At 37.6% G+C, this 24,174-nt stretch overlaps 1 protein-coding gene across 1 annotated transcript in view; it reads right to left on the bottom strand.

Moving 5' to 3' along the window:
• Nucleotides 1-24,174, bottom strand: part of lgr6 (leucine-rich repeat containing G protein-coupled receptor 6) — a 91,889-nt gene that overhangs the window by 23,242 nt on the left and 44,473 nt on the right. The window contains exons 3-4 of the mRNA XM_066703608.1: nucleotides 9,300-9,371; nucleotides 4,863-4,934 (exon numbers count right to left, since the gene is read on the bottom strand). Of these exons, the coding sequence (XP_066559705.1) occupies nucleotides 4,863-4,934; nucleotides 9,300-9,371 (144 nt within the window). The remainder of the gene's footprint in view (nucleotides 1-4,862; nucleotides 4,935-9,299; nucleotides 9,372-24,174) is intronic.

Below are 24,174 nucleotides of genomic sequence, written 5' to 3'. Positions count from 1 at the left end.
AAGTATTCTGCGGCAGTGATTTATACCTGTTCTAATTAAACTATCTTTAGCACTGCTGGAACAGGCATGTCTGAGTCAGGTGGCGGCACGCACTGTAGTGTAGTGGTGGAGAGAGGCCATAAGTGTACCTGTGCAGGTGTGCCCTCCCCATGGTACGAAGAAAAAGACTGGGCTTGCCAATATGAACAGAGTTTTAATTACAGTTGTACTCGGTAGAAATATTTGAAGAATATAATCAGGGCTTTCAAAGTTGCTCTATATAGATTTAGATACATATATGACAGAAACTCAAAGCCCCTGACCCACATAGAGGCCTGAGGACAATTAATCTCTACAGATGTCTTAGCTAACATCTAATTGCTATGTTCTAACCCACGTTGTGCTTTGATAGACTATGTTAATATATTTTTTTAATGTCCTGAATTTCCAGGTGTTTTAAAGTACAGACTTCCAAAGCACAGACACACTTTTGGGCACAATTTGACGTAGCAAGTTGGGGATGCAGAGTAAAAGCCTTGAGGATGGTGAGGAGACAAGAAAAAGAAAAAAATCTACAAAAGTTAAAAGTGGTAAGTAATGGTCCACAGCATCTGGAAATGATTATGGGTGCAGGAAAGGGGAATTCATTTTTAAAATTTGTTATTTATTTATTGCAAAAAACGGTCTTGGGTCAGAGCAGAACCGCTTCCTCTGTCCTTGGGTTGGCAGTTAACAGACCTCGACATTTCCACAACCAAGACAAATGCACCCCTTATGTCAACAAACAGGGCTTTGATCTAATGTATGTGTCCTTTGGAGTCAGGGCGTACGTCTCCTGACCCCTTTGACCGGGCTCCTCCTGGTGATCCGTTATAGCAACGGGCACCTGGTGAGAGCCTGTGCCCACATCCTCCTGCCATAACCTCAGCCTCCTGTCTATGCTTAAGACTTGACAGTTTTTAGTATTCCTCTGTGAGGGAGTAGAAAGGAGGGCCACGTATTCAACTGTCTGTGGGAACAAAACCATGATCTCATTCAGACAGCTACGTTTACATCAGGCAAAGCAGTAGATCCATGACACACAGGGTCACCACCTGGCCCCATAATCACAGGACACTTTGAGACAGAACAGGGTTTTCAAGCTGCCCTTAGATTGAGATGAAGTAACAGGGTGTTAAATCATTCAAATTGATATCAATTAATGGCTGTGCAGAGCATGAAAATACAACCTCTTTGTACATATTTTAAGTAATGGAAAGCAGATTCAATATTCCGGGTCCTTCTATCATTGTCAGTCTTGAGTTTGGAAAGGATTTGCTTGCTTGTGTGTAGTAAGCCTGTGTATTGTTTTATTAAATCTTGAAGACAGACAGATCCTACAAGCTCTTTAATACTCATGAAAACAAATCTAGGACTGAATACTGCCCTTATTTCTCTTATTCTATGAACACCATATTTCCTCTTATGTCAATGAGGTTCTTGCACACAATGTATTTTGGTTTTGCTTTTCCCGGCATTTGCAATATTTTTGTATATAGGACCAAAAAAACCAAACTTGGCCACTTTTGAGGATTAGATGCCTTTTTACTGGCAGCGTCTGAAGGCTTTGTTTGATGTTGTGAATGAGATCAAATTTGCATGCAAAATAATAACCTAAATAATAGCAAGAAAAACAAACATTTTATGCAACATTCTTTCCCAGAATTAACTCACACATGTTTCTGCTTTCATAAAGGAGAATGAGGGAGTAAGAATCAACTGTAATCAAGGGCACATTAGCAACACGAGACTGCCTACCTGGGCCATTCAAATACAATAGAGATATTAACACGTCAGAATTGTATCTGGATTGCAGACATCCTTCCAGCATAAACAGACTCCATTTAAGAGAATTCACAGGGAAGAGGAAATAATCAGCTATGGTTGTTTCTTTTTTAAAACCTTTCTGTTAAGCCATCAAAGTCACATTCAAGCTGCAGTTGAGATGAACGAAGGCCTAATTTCTCTGATTAAAAGGTCAGGTATTCAAAATGGCATTATAGATTAACCCAAAGACTCTCCACCCCACTCTGCTTTTGCTTAAGTTTAGATTAATACACTGCACCAAAGTACTCCCTTTAATCTTGTAGAAAGCAGGCATAAATTAGATAAGAATAAGCAGCTAAAATGTAGTCAGACAATCCAACATGACAGCGACAAAGTGTAGACGACACTTTCATAGAAGCAGTTTTTTTCTTCCATTTCATTTGGTGAGATGCCTACAGGAGCAATCAAAAACAAAAAATAACAAAAACAAACACGGAACTTCTTTCTTGTACAGAGGAGTGGTTATTCTGTACACATACCTGCCAGAGCAGAGTTCTCACTGTCCCTCAGCACTCCCAAGTCAATATGTTTCATCCCTGCGAAAAATACCGAAGGATCAAAGAGCCGTGCCTCAGCATAGAGACGCTTGTACTGTGTGTATTAAAATGAAATCTCATGCCTTTGGGCTAATCCACGGGCTTCTTATACGCAGAGAAGGTATGCACCATGGAAATTTCCTCACCAACTTCAAAGATCTCTCTCTCTCTCTCTGTTTTTAATATGGATAGAAAAATTGTTAGATTGCTGAAAATGTATATGCATTTCTTAAGATGTACTAAAGGGATCTGACCGTGCCCTTGAGGCTAAAACTCTCTCTCCCAGCACCCCCAACACAAACACACACACACACACACACACACGTTTCACTCTCATTCTCCCCTTAACAGTGCCATTCATCTAAATACTGCAGAAAAAAAACGTTTGTTTTAACTGATGTTCAGCATCAGGACTTTCCATCAGTAGATTTCATTTCGCTTGTGAAGAGCAGTGCTGTCTTAGAAATGAACATTAGTGACAGGGTGATAGATTGAAAATGTCCCAGTGAAAACCCTGTTTTGCTGTACAAATACAGTTCTCAGTGGAGGTCCTCTACCATTGATTACTTAAAAATGCATTTCAAGGTAATAAGCTTATCTTTTTTACCTCAAGTTCCCCAAATAAAATTAAAGAGAAGTATTAAACAGTCACCATTGTTGTTGTAAGCCAGAGTGGCACAGTCTTTAATTGAACTCAGATCTAACAATGCCTTGGGGGTGGGTGAAGAAGACCAGCTCACGATCTGGGAATGAGGAATAGCGCAGCCTCTGCAAGATTGGGGTGCTTGGCTCTGTGGTGATATCTTTAGGGAGGCAGCGTCGGCCTGACTGTCAGACAGCTGCAAGCTGAGAAGAGGCAGAATGAAGACAAACGATTGGAAAATTGGTCCTTTCACAGCTCATTGAGTAGGACTGTGTTCAAGTGGAACAGGTATAGAGTTTCTGGTGTCAACCTCATGGATTCCAGATGCAGCACAACAGCAGAGCTTGACATGAATTAAGACCCCTGGAAAAGAGTACCACCTTTTTCAAGACCCTTATTCTCAAGACAATAACGTAGAGATCAGTGCAGATTTAATTTTGATTATTCTGCTTCTGCCTATTTCTACGTGTAAGTAAATACTAATAAGATATAATACATGTACATGTGTATTAATCTATGTATCAATCTGCTTTATCTACATCTATTTATTTATTTATTTATTTATTTATTTATTTCCTCTCCATTAATTAACACAATTTCTCAATGGATTAACCCTCAATAGCAATATATTAAAAGGTTCAAAAAGGTTTATATTTTGTTTATTTTGAAACTGTTGTTCTAGTCTAAAGCTGTCGTTTTATGATTAGGAATGTAGAAACATGGTGAGAGAACTGACAAACAGAAGACAACTCTGATGAACATGAAATACTGTCACCAAGCAGAAATCCAAAGATATACCAGAGAGGGGTGGCAAGAGAGAGAGAGACCATCTTGCCATTTCATCAGACAGAAAAGTTCTAACTTTGCCCCAAACTGTCTTTCCCCCCCATATATTTGCCTTTACTTTAGAATGTGCAGGATTCCTATAGGTTTCAATTTCATTTATTAAATCATCTGGGGGAATCATGAGGCCTGAGTCTCCCGTAGAAAGCAAGCTAAACACAATTCCATACTTGACACTTGTATTGCTATGTAACACCTGTTTTATTATCAGCCTGTGTGCCATAAATTCAAAAACCTGATCCTTTGCAATGGAAGGAGCTTAATAAAGGTCTTAATAGCCCTAATAGGCATATAAATAACCCAGTTTTCCTGTCTCAGCATTGTGAGAGGGGCCTGCCAAAAATGACCTCATTGCCGGCTTAAATTAATAGGCAATTTTATCCTTTCCTTATATTATTAGATTGTGATATCAGAGTGCTAAACGACTTATTATGTTACTCAGTGATTCACGGCTCGCTTTAATGTTAAGAAAGGAATGGTTCTTTTTTTCTTCTTCCTTGTATTGTTTTGAGACTTTTTCCCTCCCTCTCTCTTTCACTCTTTTTTAAATAAACAGTCCCTTTGGCATTGAACGCCAATATAAGGATCTCTCTCTCACTATAGAAAGAGATGAGGTTACCGAGACGGGGTATGGAGAGCGGTTATTGCAGAGGTCTGTTGTTCAGATCGGGCGTCAATGTGTTATTTCCTTACCGAAAACAACACCATGCTCTCCATTGCAGTTAAATTACAGAAACAACGCAAAAATGGAAAGCTTTGCAAAAGTGGCCAGCTTTTTATTTTTGTTCCCCAAAGTCAAGGCCTTCAGTTTAAATGTGTGGCGTCAAATACAGAGGGGGAAAAAAAAAATTGAACGAGTAAATTGATGTGTTCAATAATAGTGTGCTCATTACATTGGGCCCAAAGTTGATTTTTGTATTATTATTTTCAAGTGGACTGTGAATATGAATGTGATTGCCTCAGCAGCTGACAGCTATTACACGGTCATTACTTACAGCGACAGTAGGTTTGGCAGGCCCCAGAGAGCGTCCCTTGGCAATCGCTGAAGCTGGTTGTTCTGTAACATCCTGAAAGTGAGAGATCACAAAGAAATTCCATTAGCATTCATGGAGAAACTGTTTCTCAAACGTAATGTGGTAACCGTAAAAACAATGCCTTGAATATACTATCCATTTAAAAATCTTAAAATACCTCTCTGTGATGGAAAGAAAGAGTATGTCATCAAGACCCAATTAAGCAAAAAGGTGTTATGGATTGACTGTGATTTTTGAAAGGGTCACTGCACAATTCTGTAATAGCACAGCACTGTGATCCACTTCACACTTTGGGGCTTTTGGATGCGTATTACTTTATTTAGTATACCTTTGTTTAAGCATGAGTTGCTTCTCTTCTTCATCAGCAGTAGTTGTACAGGAGGCTGCAGCTTATGCAAACCCACTGCAAGGCATTGGAAGTGATTTAATTACTTGTAAGGGAGAAATGTTGGAACTTGTATGTGTTTGTGTGAGCTATACTCATCTAAATTTACTGAGCATGCATTATGCCCATATTTAACAAGAGTTTGAAAGTTGTTTTTGCCATTTCCGGTGTATATTTCAAGCAATGCATCCTTCTGTCAACAGATCCTGTAACAAGAGAGCAATCCAGCACTTTTTTTAAATTTTTCACCCCTAACAATGAAATTGAAATAGCGCACAATTTTGAAATGCCGAGCACTAATTAGACAAAGCTCGCCCTGGCAAGAGAGGAATGCAATCTGGGGGGTGCCTCCTTTGATGAAATAATTTGGAGATGGCCGCTGTTTACACAGTCAAGAGGAAATTGCAATAAACTTAGTTCCAAAATTCAATCAGCTAAGAGGTGTCATTGCAAGAGAGCGTAGAGAGAGAAGGCTCCTTGGGTGGTCTTTTGATGTCATACTCATGGAAATAGCAAGCCAAGAATAGAAAAAGGGACATACAGCTCTTTGAACGATGAAAATAATTACAACTTGTCATAGACTTAGATGACAGGAATTAATTACACGGCAGACAGCTTTATAATTAACAATCTGAGCTTCTGGTACTGAAAAACCTGGAACCAAAGCAAACTGTAATTATTAGGACAAATGCATAATTTTGATCAAATCTTTATTGATCTTTTGAGTGGATTGAAAGTTATTTCTGTTGTTGACTCATTTTTCTGAATTAACCCCAAAAGCAAACTAATACATGCAAGAAAAAGGCGAATTTTGACTTTTACACTCAACTCGGTCAACTCAAATGAGAAAATTATAGGTTTCAGTGCAACCCTGGTTCTCTGAAAGGGAAAACAGTTATTAAGTTAGAGAAATGTGTCACATTTGCTTCTGAGGACCTTATAGGCCCTTCTGTGGGGTGACGGAGAAGCCGTTAGCATCCAATCTGTCTCAAAGACGGAGGATGAGCTGGCACATTGGCACACAAGAACAATATTTCTGAAGAATTGCCTTAATTTGAAATCATTGCTGATGTCGGAAAGTAAAAAAAAGGTTTGTTCGGAGTTCTTCTCAGCAGTATGAAGTAGTATTAGACAATGTTTTTTTTGTTATGTAAATAAAATAACATTCTCTGTGGAATATGGAAGAGAGGAAGTAAACCCTATAAGTTACACTGTTTGTAAAATGAATCTGGATTCTTGAGTTTGTCTGAAGAATGTTCCAAGTTTTGCTTCATTGACAAATACAAATAACTTGTTTAACTTTTTTTTAAACACTCTGAAGAGAGATAACACTGATCAGGGAATATATATATATATCCCTTTGGCCTGAAGGCAGCTGGCTTTTGTGTACAGTGGGGAAGATTATAATTCAATCTCCGGTAATGTAATACTAAGTCAGGGACTCTTTTTTTTTACACCACATCTGCCATTTGTCACTAAAGGACAAGTCTGACTTCACACTTTTGTCAACAAGATAAAAAAAACAGACATTTCCTTTTAATGTACGATATCACAATGAAATGTATGAAATGTGTATATTTGTCCAAATTAAATGGATTACAGTGTTTTCAACTGATGTAATATCTGTTTTGGTACAAGGTTGCTGTGCAAATTGGAGTTATTGGCCACAGAATAAAAGGAAATCTCAGGGGTAGGAAAAATGAGACCACCCAGTATATCCGTGAGGATCGTTAATTGACTCAACACAATGTGAGATAATGATATAGTGGGCTTTAAAACATTTGAGTTAAGACTCTGAGTGTGATTACACAGTATAGTGAATTATGTTGATGAAGAAGTCAGTGTTTGTAGTACTTATTATATAATTAATAAATGGGAAATGTATGAGGTTAACAATGGTAAGGGTGTCTAAGTATATGCTTGAAGCTTGAGTGGAAATATATATATAATTTGAACTGCCACTTTTTCTATGATACATTTCCAATCTGGAATCATCAGTTGTAAATCAACTAGGCACACTGCTACAACACTTGTACTAACACTTCAGAGGTGTAGACAGACACACATGCATCCTCTGACGGGTGCTGTCAGTCTGCCAGTCCACAGTGCAGACAGCAGAGCTATAGCATCATAAGGAAGACCAGTGCAGTACTTTCTGATAACACTGCTCATAGGTGCACCCCATAAGCTTGAAGTATTACAGTTACAGTTGTGCAACACCCAGGGGAACCCTCAATTACTTTGGTAACACCCAGACCTGGATTTGTCATATTTTGTGCTACCTCGTCAGTTTTAACACATCCCAGACTGGAACCAACTGTCTGGGTTATTACAATCCGTGCCACTCATGAACCCCCAAAAACTTCCAGTGAAATGTGTGAGATTTCATTATTCTGTCTAATATGTGGTTTCGATAGAGAGGGCTAGGAAAAATCCCCAGAGCTCAAAAGAGTGTCAGTGTTGTAACGGTTCCACTCGGTTGGGCGCCAGGTGTGGAAAGAGCACACCAGAAAAACAACAATAAAAGTCCAAGTCACACACTGAGCACTTTCCCTTCCTTTTGGTAATCTAATTGTCTGATTCATACTGTACTTTTTATAGGTTGAGTTAAGGTGTGGATCAAATTAGTGATTTATGGTTTCAAGGACAGAATCATAAGGGTGAAAAACTTAATTTATATTATTTTAGAACATCTGAAAGGAAAAGATTTAGAATTTTGATATTGCCAAATGTGTTATCAAACATTTTGTTTTTAATTTGCGATGTGTGGTTAAAAAAAACAACACACATAATGTTCAAGTATGGGAATAGTAAATAATAACATTCCTAAAGTATACACATTTACTCCAGAGACTTATAAATAGATTGCAGAGCAAATTTCATTTCTCCTCTCTAGAGAACAGACCACCGTTGTCTGTCTCTCTAATAACAGCCGAACCTTCCTTCCGTTATTTTGTCATGTTTTGCTTTGTTTTCGTTCCTGCCTGGTCTGCGAACATCCGCTACAAACAGTCGTAAAAAGATACTTCTTTTAGTTGTGATTCCCTCAGTGAATAAGCTGACAACCCAAGTATGATGAATGGGATGGGAGTAATTGTGTCCCACAGCCCCACTCCCTAGGGCCAAAGGGAGAGACAGTGGAGATTATGTATCTTTCACTTCAAGGCCAGAGATGGGAGACTGACTGAATTTAAAACCGAGTGCACGCTCTCTTTGCATTGCTACTGTCCGCCCCCAAGGACTGCTTTTAAATAGGACATATTTATCAACTTTGAGACCACAAATCTTCAACCATTTCAGGTTTTGGATGAAGTTTTGGAAATTATTTGGTAGCCTGTCACCCTCTGTTTAACTTTTCTTCAGTCTCTGTTGCCCTGGCTGAGACCCACAGATCGCTGGCACGGTTTAATTAGAGTTCTTTCCAAAGTATGAGTCAAAACTGAAGGGGCAACAGCTGCTGGTGTGCCACACTGAAGTCAATGCACTAGTTCCTTACCTTTTTAAATACAAATTAAAAAAAAGTATCTACAAACATTCTCAGTTCCATAGTACTGCATGCAATTGCTTTCTCTTTGCTACAATTTAAAAGCATGGCAAATAAGGCTACAGTGGGATAGGTAGGCCTACATATCAGAAAACAATGCATTTACTGTATGGAAATTGGCAAGATCTGTTGTAAGCAGAAAAAGGATTCTTATTGGTGCACATAGATGGTCTGCAGCCTTGGTCCTGGAGATCTCCCAATCAATCCCCCTTAATTGCCATTTTCACATGTGTTCTTAATCAATTAATTTAGTGAATCACTTGTTCAATTAAGGGAATTAATCTCCTTTCTTTGTTACTTCCCAGTGAATGTCTGAATTTAATAAAACTGATCAGCATTAAAGCTTTCCAAGTGGGCATAAACTCATGGTTTTAAAAGTGACCTATCAGTTCTGCTGGATCAGCGCTCCAGCCCCTGGTACTGTGGCACCACGCCTTCTCTGAGTCTGTCAGTACGGTCAAACACTTACAGGACTTTGAGGTTGAAGAGGCCTGTGAATACCAGCCCAGGGATGTGTCTCAGATGATTGCCAGACAGTCGCCTGTAGGGAGATAAAAGATCCGGTTTAGGAGGCCGAAGCCTTGATGAGGGGGTCTCTTGCAATCGGTGATGATTTTAACAGAAGGTCTTTGGCAGATTCATGGGACCGAATCTTTTGAAAGCCGAGGTGGGAATGCTCGGTTGTCTCTGTGTTTCCCTCATCTGGGATCGTGGAAGGCCACTGTGAAACCTTCACTAGCTCAAATTATTTTGCAGCTGTGGCTTTATTCCCTTCCCCAGTGTCTTGCATAGCCTGATTTACAGTACAATCCTTGGTAATGCATTGGTCTTGTTTTTGTTTTTTGTTTTCTTTCCATTCACTTGTCAATCTGTCCCTGCGCCAAGATCAAGGTTATTATTGCTAAAGAAGACTTGGTAAAGGACATTACATATCTTATGATTAAACAAACAAAACTTTAAGACGAACCAAATCCACAATACCATGACCTGTAAAGATTAAAAAAGGGTTCACCCAGATTCTGCATATCTCTTGAATGGATGTAGTTGTCTTTTAGTCAGTCTTTCTGGAGTCATTACCTACTATTTAGAATTTTGAAAAAAATAGAATATCGCAGCAATAAAACAATAATAGCTGTATGATCAGTATAATATGTACTGTGAACTACAACATTTTCAAGCTAGAACTCAGCTGGCTTCAGACTGAAAATAATATTAATATTAATAATAATAATTACTACCCAAATTGTCAAATTGTTGGCACTTTTTTTGGGTGATAATCACAGCAGAAATGCATTTTTCACTTCTCTCTGTATTTCTAGGTATAGACACGATGGAATTGAAGACTTTTAAAACACATTTCGTGGAGAGGAGAGACTGTAGCCAGAGTACTGTGGTTAACACCACTGCAGTTTCTCAAATCTGTAGAAAAAAAGCCTTAAATTGTTTTAACCTCAAATGACAGCCAAGGCCCACATCTTGGTGAACAGCGCTGGCAGTTCAGACTGCAGAGTGACATTTCATGGAGGGATGATGTATGAAAACAAATGTCTTGTTGCGTTTCCAATTGCTCATTTTGCACTTCTCAATTTGTTTGCATATCAACTCATTATCATCTGTAAGCTATTTGTAACATACAGACCTTTCCAACTACCTTTTTGTTTGGCTTCTGGGTGCAGGACTTAGTCCTAACTAAAGTTCTGGCCTTGCTTTTGTGAAGACCACCCATATTATAAGCACACTTTAATCTATAAGTCCTTTTTTTAAGAAAATATGTGAAAATGTACATTTTAAAACCAAATGTGGTAAAATGTACAAAAGGGCAAGCTGAATACTTTTTGGTGGCCTACTAATGGGTTTTGGGGTGAAGTGATTGATACATCAGCCATGGCCAAAGTAAACTAGCTGTATGACCAAAGAAGAAATGTCTCCGAAATGTGCCTGGCACGCCAGGAAACCGTGTTTTTTTTTTTTTCATGAATGTCAATTAGCACAGACAAGTCATGTGAAATAAGACATTACAGAGCTAGACACAGCTAGTGCTGCCAGGTTGGAATCCATACACTTCTGTATCTAGCACAAACTGAGCCCTAGCTCTCTAAAAATACATTTGCCATCTAAAGAAACGATTGTTCCAAAATGTAATTTGTGGAAGAACTGGTTCTCAGTGTCACCCTAGGGCACACTGGTGGGTATATGTACAGGATTTGTGTTGACTATTTTTATCAGGCTATGCTCTCTCCTAGTTTTGATGGCAAATTGATAGTTGATTACTTGCCTGAATGAGGCAAGATGGCAGAAGATGGCAACCCTAGTTAGGCAACAATAGGGGGCACACATTAATAATTCTCAGCAGTAGGTCTTGGCTGCTCCTGAGATTGGAGTTGTGCTTTAAATTTTAGTGATGACTGGTTTATTTCATCGTCCATTTCAATGTAAACTAGTCAGTTAATTAACTCCCCCTGCCACCTCTAATCAGACTCACAAGGGTATTGTTGATGCAGTCCCTTCTTCTTCATTTTTATCTTTTTTTTCATTTGTAATTTCTCAATTTGGAATTGTCCATTGTCAGTCAACTCATGACATCCCTGCAATGTTAGGATGAAGGCAGCTCATTATTAATAATTTATTTGTAGACTCCTTTATCTGAGTGACTTCCTGTTGTCTCAGAATATGCACATTCCACAGAGCATATGACAATACATAGAAAAAAAATATATATGTAAAAGAAATAAACAGTAGAACTATAGCATCACTGGGTGGACTTCTACAGCTTTCATTGACACAATTGTGGAGTAACAGGGGTCAACCACCTGAGGAAAGGACTCTACAGGAGCCAATTCAACCCGGTACTGCTTGAACAATTTGCGTGCGGCCCAGTAGGTATTGTAGCTTACCCACACTGATTTAAAGACGTTCCACCTTGGTGAGTTCAGGTCTTCTGTTTCAGAAAAATGTCACAGTTCATCAAAAAGGTTCCAGCCAACATACTGGGAATGGAAAGAACATACCTTGGAAAGTCATGGTAAAACAATTTACCTTCTCTGGTACGGCACAGAAATGCCTATCATTAAATTTCTGGATTTATTTTCCATTAGTTACGACCTAAATATGCGAGAGATGGTTCGACCCAGTTAACAATCAAAGCAAATTCTGTTTTCCTGTCAGCAATCAAATATGTTTAGCCATGATGTTCAGCTCACAAGAATAAATCATTTGAACTCATTGTTTTGAAGCTCTTCTTTGATTCAGTAACCACATTATTATTTCTTTTGATTTCCTTCAAATTCTTCCCCTTCCCCATTTCCTTTCCCCACTTTCCAAAACTGATGTGATTTAATTTGATGTACTTTAAATGGCTTGGTACAGAATTTTTGAAAATTAGAAAAGCATGGTAACAATGGCAACCATTTTTAAAATTTAAAACTAAATGGGAAATTGAAGAGCCCTGATTGTTGTTAATTCCCCAGTTTGGCTGCAAGAGAAGAAAACAACAACAAAAGATGGATGTGATTTTCCACAGGTTTTTGTTTCTTTTTTCAACCACATAAATCACACATCTTTTGAAGTGATATGGGAAAACAAATTCCAAATAAGAAATAACAAGTTTGGCCAATTAACAACGTGTTATTCCCTCTAGCTGCTTTCAATTCTGAAGAATGTAAAATGAACGAAAGCCAGTCTGTGATTTAATCCTCATTAGAAATGCATATATAAATAACATTGAATTAGTTCCTGCAAAGTGCAATTTTTTTATGTATTTGTCCAAAATATATTGAAATTTAATTTCAGAAATCTTTACTTGTTGTGTGTCACAGTACAAACAGTAGTCTGTTTGTAAAATGTACTAAATCTGTGTTGTAAATACAGATGACAACGATTCACTTGTTTATTATTATGGTTATGCTTGTATACAGTGCATTTTGTAGTAAATATCTCAAAGATAAATGTCTACAGTTAAACACTAAAATGATTTTTCACAAAGGGTCTAAAATGCGTACCTACTGAGGGCCATTCAAATTAAAAAAATGTTATAATGATAGACTCACACTTGCATTTCTTATTTGTCTGAATAAATCACCACACTGTAGGAGCCATAGTCAGGCTCTACGGACAATTCTGTTTCTACCTCTGGGGATCTGAGTGTTAAATCTAAGTGCTATTGCTTTCAGTGAGGATTTACATGGAAAAACACACAGTATCATTTCTTTCCTTTTTTCGAGCAAACATTTGTCTTTCAAAATGGTAAAGGGTTGAATTAGAGGTGATGATGTTTGGTGCTTTTGTAACCTGAGGGGCAGTTGATGTGGACTGTGGGGGTTACCTCTGAGCTGAGCTTCCGGACAAACGGACTTCAGAGCAGATGAGGCCTTGACTTTGCCTCCTTCTGGAGATGGCTGTCTTCTCTGATTACAGAGGACAGGGCAGTTTAATAAGAAGAGCTGCAGCGCCAAGCACCTTGTTTTTATTAACTGCATCATTGGGAGCCAAAATACCGTAAAGTTTAATCATACATTTTTAATTTTAGTTTGTTTGTGGAGAAATAATTGCAGTTTTAACTGCAGAAAGAGTAGGATGGAGGGGGGAGGGGCAGTATCCTTGAAATGCAGTACATCACAGGGCAACATCATCTGAAATTCACCTGCGATTGTCTGCTTTGGCTATTAATAATTTGCACAAAGATTGTATTTATTTATGTACTCTGTATGTATGCATGTATTTGTGTGTGTATGTATGTATGCATGCATGTATTTATTTCCCATTTCCCATCACATTCCACAGCCTTCACACATTGCCTTTGCTGTTCGGTTTGCTTTTGTTTTAAATACATTGCGTATAAGCTGATTGCAGAAACCATCCAGTGTAATATTCACTGTGTTCCATATAGTCACGGCATCATTAGTATATGTTTCTGACAAATGTTTAATGTAGAAATTGTAGTGAGAATCATAGACATTTGATCAAATTATATTTCCTAATAGCAGAATTAGGCCATACCAAAACAGAATTAAATCATAGTTTCATATGGACATAATTCACACATGCACATAACATATAATGTTATCCTTTGCGAGTAAACCTGTGCTTGGAGAGGGTTAATATGCCATTGTAATAAATGAATCAGTTACACCAAACAGAAAGCAATAAGAAGACCTATAATGTATGATTTATATAAAATTAAAAATTCTGAATTCAAATCAATCAAATTCTGCATGGCTTGCATTACAGAAACTGGAAAGAGTAATGCCATCCATCTAATTCAAATTGCAACCAGGCTTGATGATGTTTTTACAATCCACTGTACAAATGACAGTTATCTGCATGAAACTTGATATTTGTTGGCGTGATCTGAGCCCAAGAAGCTCAGTCTACTGCAGAACCCAAACATCATTTTAGATGACATGAGCTCGAACGAAGCGCATCCTTCTCAATGAAACGGCAGCTGTAGCTTTTGTTTTGTTTCATGAATCGTCATTCAACCAAATCAACAATTTGCAAAAGCACATTCTAGGCTTTAATTCAGACCTTTAATCAAATCATGTATCTGTTTCGTGTCCTGTGAATAAGGGCCCTATGCTGCTATTGAGTGTCTGTTCCAGACCAGACCCTCGTTCTGTGTGAACAAAATCCAGTCGTGTTTTTTTCAGTACACATTGAGCTATTGAAAACGATTACCATGCAACTGATGAAAAAGTATCAGAATTAAAATGAGAAAAGAGGTGTTCTTTTAGAAGATCCCATTGTAAAATTGATATATGCTTCTGGAATTCAAAGGAAACTGGCAAGAACACCTTTTCTCATTTCCAAAGGTTTCCAAAGTCTTCTGACCTGTGTGAGGGACTCTGGATGACTGAATCCATGGAAAAGTAGAGAAGAAATGAAGCGCATAAACAGCAGTTGATTACAACACATGTTTTCTCTTAGCACAAAAAAAAGAAAAAAGAAAATGAAATCGAGCGAGTGGTGGATAAAATCAAACAGGTGGGGGGGGGAGGTCTGGCTGTTGAAATGCGCAGTGCCATATTGTACAGACCTTCATTCTAAAGCTTTTGGTTTACTTTATCTGAGATTTTGGAATGATGAAAGGCCCTCACAGCAAATGCAGATTAAAAAAACATCTGTGACAAACAGCAGGTTGTCGAATACATGTAGGCTCTTATCTTGTTCATTGTGAGGATGCATTTCAACACAGACAGAGACCGGCACTTGCCTCTCATATATGATTAAATACTATTCTAAGGGATTTAACAGTAAGGACACAGAACTTGGGCAATTGGCTGCAATTAAGACAATGCTTAACGAAGAAAAACAAATGTACTTTTATGTTTGTTACCACGATTAATAATGAGTGTATGTAAATTATTCAGTTAGGATTTATATATATATATATATATATATATATATATATATATATATAAAATATACATTGTAAATAGCTAATAATAGAGACCCATCTTTTGAATGTCAATCACATACTGTTTGCTCATTCTACGTGTTTTCTGTGTTGTAGAAAGCAAACCTCCTTTTGTGTAGCCAAACAATCGGGCTACAACTGCCAAACTGCACCTTTTTGTTAAGGCTTTTACTTTATCATGATTTTATTGCACATGGGGAATGTTAGTGGTTATACAGTTGATTTCAAATCAAGCTTAGGTGCAGGACTAGAGAGAACATGCCAAGGACAAGGTAGTGCTTTTTAGGCTACCCAAACTTAAATGAATGCCACATGGAGGAATTTGTTTTTTTAGTTATCCAGCTTTAAAAAACTAAAACAAAAAACATTTAACCATTTAATACTTATTTTTGAATAATCTTCTAGAGACGTTTTACTGATATACAAATATAAGGCAGATAAGTATTTCCTCTGGAGGTTTTTAAAGATAATTTGCATTACCTTTTACTTCCATTTTATGTATGTGTTTAAATGTTATAGTTTCACATTATATCTTTAGTCAGCAATTTTGTCCAAGTAAAAGTAAATAATTAAGGAAGAAAGGAATGAAAGAAAGAAAAAAAAAAGTATTAGTCTTTTAAGCCTTAGAAATGTTCACTTTAGGATAAGTACGAAGTAATTATACCTTTGAACCTTTGAAAAAAATAGCCAGAAGCAGGAGACTGACAGCACCAATTGTGTACACATCTGATTTGAAAGCTGATCGAGTGCTTTTAAAAATGCTTATAAATTAGGGATATCTTTGATATCTGTTTTTAGCACAGACATGCACATAAATTCAGGTGTTTGGTGATAGAAGCTTGACGCCAATCAAAGAAAAACGTTCATTACCCTTTCATTAAAGTGTTTGCCACAATGGAGACACGCACACATCACACAACCTTTTTTATTTTGGGATTTAAATCTCCAAGAATTCAATTTTAAATCAACTAAGTTTATCACTACAACCCCTTGTTTTTAATGCAGAGGGGATACAGGCAACTAACACCACCTCACAAACAAAATCACAAACAGCAGAGCTATTGTATCATCGAGAACAACCGCTCAATCTCTTCCTAATAAGGCTGCAGAGCTGAAAGGTAGCAAGTGAGCTACAGGAGTCGCTAGTGCATCAAGTGGGGAAACCCTGGCCCAACTCAAGCTTACCCAAACACTGCAATGTTGGGCTACTAACACGCCACACTGTGTAGAATCACAGATCACAGTTGGTAATGGATTGGTGCAGGTTTACCAGGTTTACGGCTTTTATCAAAGGAACAACTCTAGGGAGGCCCATAGTTGTATATATATATATATATATATATATATATATATATATATTTTGTCACAAATCATTCCAAATTCGTATTGCATTTTTACATATTTCAGCACTAATACTATTATATTTCAGTTTGAGTTAGTTAGGGATGCACAAGAAGAAGCTTATTCATCAGAGATGCACATTATGACAGTGATTCATGTAAGGGCACATAGACACACGGTGGGGCAGAAGGACCATGGACAGGAACAAACACTGAGTTTCAGGGAATGGCAGATAGAAGATTTAAAGACGTTGACATATATCTCATGCATTAAAAAAAATGTGAGTGAGGGAGAGTGAAGGGGGTTGACAATCATTTCCTCTTTTAGAAATCCGACTGCTCTCTCCAAGGGAACGTATCCAAAGGCCAGATAAGCCCTTTCAACAGGGACTCTGCACCTATCAAAGTGACAGAGAGCCAAGCTGAGCTCAGACAGGACCTGCAGTTCCACACTGCTTGGTGATAGCAGCCAACTTGGCACCGGCTTCAAAGGGCTGCATTAATAATAACCAGCAGTTGGGCCCAAATTAAATTACCATTGAGACTCAGATGAGAACTACGTTTGTGGAGATAGTTCAGGGCTGTTCCTGAATTCCTGGAGAAGAAAGAGGCTCGTCTACTGTAAAACCAAACAACCCCCCCCCCGTATCCCAAATAAAAGAGAAGTAGAACAGAGGCCACGTGCTTACACTTTATAATAAGTGTGATTCATTCCAATTGTTAAATACAAAGCCCACAGATTCCACTGTGTGTGTGTGGTGTACTGTACTTCAGAGACCCCCTAAGGTTGTGCAACAACATCACAAAGCCAAATCTGAAGCATGGTGGTTTATTTAAATTAGAATCTTTTTTTTTTTTTCATTTTTGCACAACATCCCCCAATAAACTCTACTCATATTAGCTCCAGTGTCTGACACTCAGCCAAAATTGTAACATTTTATAATGCTGCCAAAGCATGGTGTGTTTATCTAGTTGGTGTATAGACCAAAGTAGTGCTTTTTTCTCTTTTTCTTTTTCTTTTTCTTTCTTTCTTTGTCTTTCTTGAAATGTTGGTTTGTTTGATGTGATTTCTCAACACAAAGGTTACTGCCGTTCATTCACCTTAGCCTTTGGCATTGCTCGAATCTGCCTCATTATGGTTTCAGTGCTTTTAAATTGCATGTAAAGAAGACCATTATAATACAAATGTGTCTTTGCTGTTATAAACCTGACATAACATGAATAGTGGCTCACATTCCAGAAATGAATCCCTGTGATAAACTGATGCTAATGCACTGACCATGACAGCATTTTCCAAATTCAATTAAATATAATGGATCCTATGGATGTGTACTAGAAATGGTTTAGGAGATGCTCTTGTAGTCTGCATGCCATGTATATGGTTACTGTTGCTTTCCTTGTGTGTTTGGAGCTGGAGTGAAGACAGTTATTTGTTATCTAACCTGCCCAGTGTAACTATTACAATGTTGATGGGTCAGAAAATCTGGCGAGACTTTATCTCGGCAGAGACAGACATGACTGAGCTTTTGATAAGAAAGCAGAATGAAAAAAATAATATTAAGGAGGTTAACAATTCACAGCCAAGAATTTACTGAGAGATGGCATCATAAAACATTGATCTTGTGTCTAAACAGCCTTGGCCCTGATTATGAGTCATTATAATCTTGTTAAAAAAGAAGAAAAGGACATAACATTGCCCTGTTATAACTGCAGCAGGTTAGTTTGAATCATTATGCTGCAATTGTGTCTTCCTTTTGTTAATTACACCATTATTGAGTTGATTATTTATTTATTTGAAATATTATACAAATAACAATGAACAAAAAGTAAGTTAAGTAATGAAGGAAACTTCAGGCAGGAACCTCACTTAATCACACTCACTTAATGTTCTGAAAAATAATAATCATAATCATAATAATTCTAAAAATGAATAATAATCTCAATTTTAAAACTATTTTATACTTGGAATTTAGTATTCCCAAGCTGGAGATAATTATATGTTAATCTAAACTGCGTTCTGCTTACTGATCTATATATATATATATATATATATATATATATATATATATATATATCTATATATATATATATATATATTTTAACTTGTCTGTACTAAGAGGTAATGACTGATGGTTTGCAGAATGTGTTCTGTAAAGACCGATCTAAATTGAATCCTTTGTCTGATATGTAAGTTGTGTTGTGAATGTATATGTCTGTGTGATCTGTTTTCAGATAACATATTGGAAAATTCCAAAAAATTACTTATTGAAAAACCCTGCCTGGAATATTTGTGTTATACAAGTGACGTATATTTTCTGCAATATTTCTGATGAACTTGGACCTGACACAAGTTTGCTCAGTCGTGTAGTAGAAGCTTACTCTCTGGGTTACTCCAAAGCAAAGGGTTGCTGACATTTTAGGGTTGAAGCTTAGTTTAGCTTCTAATAAACTAAAGATGTGCTCAATGGTCCCCTCTCCTTTGTAACATTTCTCACGTTCTGAATTTCCTTAACATAACCTGGATCCATCCCTATTAGTGAAGTGTTGGAATTTAGTGTATTAGGAGGGTTTAGGTTCCTTGGTGTTGTGCGTTAAAGATGCCATATGGTTGCTCCACAGCTGATCTGAGGACTGTCTCATTGAACACGACATGTTACAAATTACCAAGCAAGCCCAGCCCAGCTAATGGCAACTACAAGCTGAGGCAGCCTAATTCATTCCATACGCCCCGCTGAATTCCACGGCGAGTGAGTTTATTTTTTAATGGGGAATTTCTGCAGACCTCCGGGGCTGTGTGGTAGGACAGGCCTGTGTACCAGTGCCAATCTCCTCTTGGTCAACTGCTGTCAATCAAAATGCTAATCGCAGAGCCAATTTTCAGTTTCTGGGTGTTGAGTTGTTTTTCTTTTTAAATTCCTCAATGACATGCATCAAGTCAGTTCAACTAAAGTGTACAGTGGTGTTCATTTCTTCATTTCAGTAGTAACTTCTGTTTGAGATCGAATTAGATGCCACTGCAACTAGATTTATACAGGTGATTTTGAAGGCCAGTATGCTAATAGCAGAGTGGTTACTTGCTATTGGTAATGTAGTACGTAGGTGTTTTCCAAAATGTCCTGGAGAGTCCCCAATCCACTTACTTTCACAGGTCAAACTAAATCACATTTTTTTAAGACCAGGAACACATTTTTTTAAATAAGCAAGTCAGTTGTTCAATTATAGGAAATGTCCCCAACAGCTGAGGGGTATTTGAGTGTTTGTTTCAAATCCTCTATAAATGCCAGTATCTAAACGGCATATAATTGTAAGATTAGTCAGCTGAATGTAGTTGTTTATTTCACCCTTGATTATTTTATTTTATTTTAGCTTTTGTCTCACACATCATCTACGTTGCTATATATTGTACTGTGTTTTGTTTCTGTGTGTGACTCCAAAAATAACCCTAGTACAATGCAACTTTTTATTGTTCCTTATTGTATATGAGTTTTCTTGGGCAAAGTCATGAGCCAAAATAGTAATAATAATAATCATCGCTGCTTGAGCAATATAATTTATAAATCAATCAGAAATACGATGCCTATTCTGAAAAATAACAAATTATATAAGGATTTAAATGTCACAATTATTGAGCTAAGTAATGTTTTTTTCATAAAACAGTCATATCCTTTTTGGAGTGCTTACAAAGAAACTAATCCTGCACTTAAAACGTTTACGACATTGTAGTACACTGTGGAGCTAGCAGTAATTTATATATATATATTATTTTATTTATTTATTTATTTATTTATTTATTTTTTAAGAGAAAGTTTTCCATTTCCAAGTCAGGATTCACAACAGACACAAGTATTTGTGTTTGTTTTTGGAAAATAATCATAAAACAATGCACTTGAGAAACTGCCCTAAATTAATATTAAAACCTAATTTTCTGCTTCGATATGTCTTTAACTTAACACCAGTACCTATATAAGGGGTGCAATGCAGAAATTGTACCAAATCTTTCAACTTTCATCACTCCCAAATCACTTCCTCTTTCCTAAAAGTTCTGTACTCCAAACGAACCTTGTCTTTATGTACTTTGAGAGGTCAAGAACACAGAAGTTTCAATCTTCTGAAATTTACCACCACACCCAAGGTAATAATGCACCATTACCCCTCCCCCCAATTGGCAATGAATTGGCAGCATCCCCCTCCCCCCATCGACAAATTGGCAGCATGAGTTGACAGGTTGACATGATTGAAGTTCCAAAACGGCACAAATACAGCATAGAGGTGGAAAACCTGTAATGATTATTTGGGTTTCCCAGTCTCGAATGCAGAATGCATGAAGGGGAATACTTCTAAGCCCTTACAAATTACCCCGGGAAGTGCACTTCTGTGTGTCACAGTAAAACAGTAGTGAATTCCAAATGCGGACCTTACACTGAAGCCCACACTGCCATTGCTGATGTTGATCTGATAGTCAAAGTGAGAGATGTACAGCCTGCCAGCAAAGAGAAACTCAGTTATTTTAATTAAGACCCCTGTGTAAAAATATGTAAGACGTTCCCACGGAGAGAGAAAAAAATCAACAAGAAAAACACTATTAGCAAAAACAAACATGGGATGGTAATTCATGTGAAACAATGAAATCGGAGGCCAGGAATGGCTATACAGCTGTCAGAGCAGCTGATTAATGGAGGATAAACACAGAGGTAAGCGTTCTCAAATGCGGGGCAATGCACTGCCCATTAACTCCCATCCGCAAATTAAGCCCCCGTCACCAAGACTGCTGGAAAGCCTGTACCTTCGGCCCCCTAACAGCCGCATCATCCTGAAATAATAAATTGAGGCCGAGGGCTCAGCTGCTTTTGTTGATCTTATCGTGGAGAGTTTCATACGCTTCACATTTACAGCTGAAAGCCATTAAGATGCGCTTGCCACTGAGACAGAGAGAAAGAGAAGAGAAGATTACCAAATTATATATTTTTTCCATTGACCAAAGCAAGTTATTCACAATGCTGTTCACACAAGGAAGCCCTCAGTAGATGTATGTGGGATCTCAACAAATCTGATAATACCTAAAATTCTGTCTTATTTGATACTCCCTAAGTGGCATGTATGGTCTCTTCTAAATATTTTTTCCATGGTATTCACATTAAAGTGTATTGTTATTTTGCTACTTCTCTCTCTTTCATTATAAGAGATCTGTGAGTCAAACAAAATGGGTACATCATTTCAAAAGCAATGCTATACAGTTTTTACTTCTTGGATTTCCCATTCTTATGGCTATTAGAATGAATCATGACTTCAGAAATAAATGGCCTTTACAAAGCACACTTGGGTTTTCTGCTCGTCTGAATCTGTCAGCCAGGGTTCTCCCCCTCCAAACCTGGAGGAACGCAATCCATCCGCTTTTATAGGTCTACCTTAAATCATCAATTTATAAAGACTTGGAAGCGCTTCATTCTGATCCATTAAGCAGCCATTCTGGTAAATACAGATATTTAGGGATCATTTAGAACAAGCACCTGAAAACCCTTTAGCCCTCAAGGAACAGAGTTCCGTAGTCTTAGGTGAACTTAACTGAACTTACGTAATTGGCCAATAACTAACATGTGTTTCCAGTCTTTAGAAAGTGGTGATTTAGGGAGACCTATGAAACTGACTGGATCGGGGCTCTCATGGGTCAGGGTTTGGAAGCCACCGCTATAAATCTATAAGGCGAAATAGCTACAGAGCTAGTAGGGTAACTGGACAGCACCCAAAACTCCCATACTGGACGAGTGTACAGAAAACTTCAGGAATGGTTATAGGATCTCAATGGGAAAAGGGTGGTAAGAAACAAAGGGGATAATATTCTGGACAACATTCCTCTGATATCTTGCTTAATCTCACTCTCATTTTTGATCAGGCTACTTTTGCACTGAACTATGAGAAAATGCACAAATATATGTTATCCCTCACACTGAGATCAGCCTATATGAATTCACCACCCTGCTCTCCCAAAACCAAAAAAACTAAAAATGTGGTTAATCTCATTTTGTTGGCATCACATTTCATGTAACTTTGACCTCAACAAATTGTTTTACAGGGGCCTCCTCTGGTCATGTCAGTTGTATTTAGACATATTTCTCACAGTCTTAATGGAGCAGAAGGTATATGGCTAGGGGGTATGTTAGGAAAGATGAAATGGCGCATCTTCCCAGCTTTCCTAAATCACAAGAGTCAATATCAAGCATGATTGCAGAGAAATAAATCAACCTACCATGCTTAGCGCACATTGGGCCTACATCTCTGTATAGTGTTTCAGGAGTCTTCAATAGAGCAAAAGATGACAAATTAGCTTGAAAACCATGACAGGTTGTTTATCAAAGGCCTTCCCAAAAGAGATACAGATATTCTCTGTGTGAAGATATAATGTACAATTCTTCATTTTGAGAAAGTCGAAGAATAGCAACTTGAGTGGTTACAAAGGAAGACTGAGAGAGGGAGAATTGTTTTCTTTCATTTTATTTGAACTGTATATCCTGGTAGCCCAAGAGAGTGTCAGGTAATGGAATGTTACTGACAAAATGGCACATGTTTTACTTGGTTTCCTTAATGGCATTATTAGCATAAGGCACAGGGGAAATGTGTAAATAAATACATGCCGGAACTACTTATCCTGAGACTCGAAGTTGGAATAGGCTTCATGAATAAGGATGTAGTCAAAGTTGTTAAAACGCACCCTCACAGCAATGATAGTGTATATTAGGTAGCCAATACTACTCTGATGTCAGCTGTTATATAGCTACAAGGTGACTAAACTGTGCAACAACCTACCACCTTAAATTAAAGAAGCTCCATCTGTCTCAGCTTTTAAATCCAGACACATTTCCTTAATGTTTCTGATGGCTGAATATGTTTATCTTGAACCTGAGATTTGTATCCTCACTAAACATTTTAAAATTACTGGAAAGAAAATAATTAAAGAAAATATAACAGCAGAGCAACTTTCTTAAGCATCTTTCAGACAGCCAGAGTTGGACACTGAAGACAATGTTTAGTTGTAAGTGTGGAAAAAAGCAAAACAATGCAAAAAGCTTACTTCACTGCTCATGTCATGTGCAGTTAAAAAAAAAACCAACAAGAAATAATCCAGGTTGGATTTATGGATTGTATCTCTTAATGAAGCATTGAGTTCAAGCAGAAGTTACTCATGAATGTGCTGGCATGATTTCAACATTGAGTCGATTATGAAAACCGACCTCTCTCCTGATTAATCTGCCTTGACTTAAATGAATTCATTATAGAATTAAATCATATCCAGAATATCCAAAGGATGTTTGAAAGCCAGATAATTATGTCTGTGGTCAAAATGCATGGGGCTAAAGCAAGCACACTAACAAATTTAGGAAAGTTTTGGACTATTCAGCCTCAGGCACGTGAGTGGAGAAGGGTTATGATTTGAGTGTATGTGCATTGGACTACTGTAGCCTGTCATTATGTGTAGTGCAATTTTGAACCAGCAATTACTGTGCTGTAAGATTATATGTTTGACCGACTGTGATGAAAGTCTCTTGAAGTAACTGCCTTGGATTGCACTTCGGGACCAAAAGGCATGATAGTCCCAA

This window comes from Amia ocellicauda, chromosome 5, assembly GCF_036373705.1.
Source record: "Amia ocellicauda isolate fAmiCal2 chromosome 5, fAmiCal2.hap1, whole genome shotgun sequence".
NCBI classification, from domain to species: Eukaryota; Metazoa; Chordata; class Actinopteri; order Amiiformes; family Amiidae; genus Amia; species Amia ocellicauda.
This window is presented reverse-complemented; position numbering and strand designations above follow the sequence as displayed.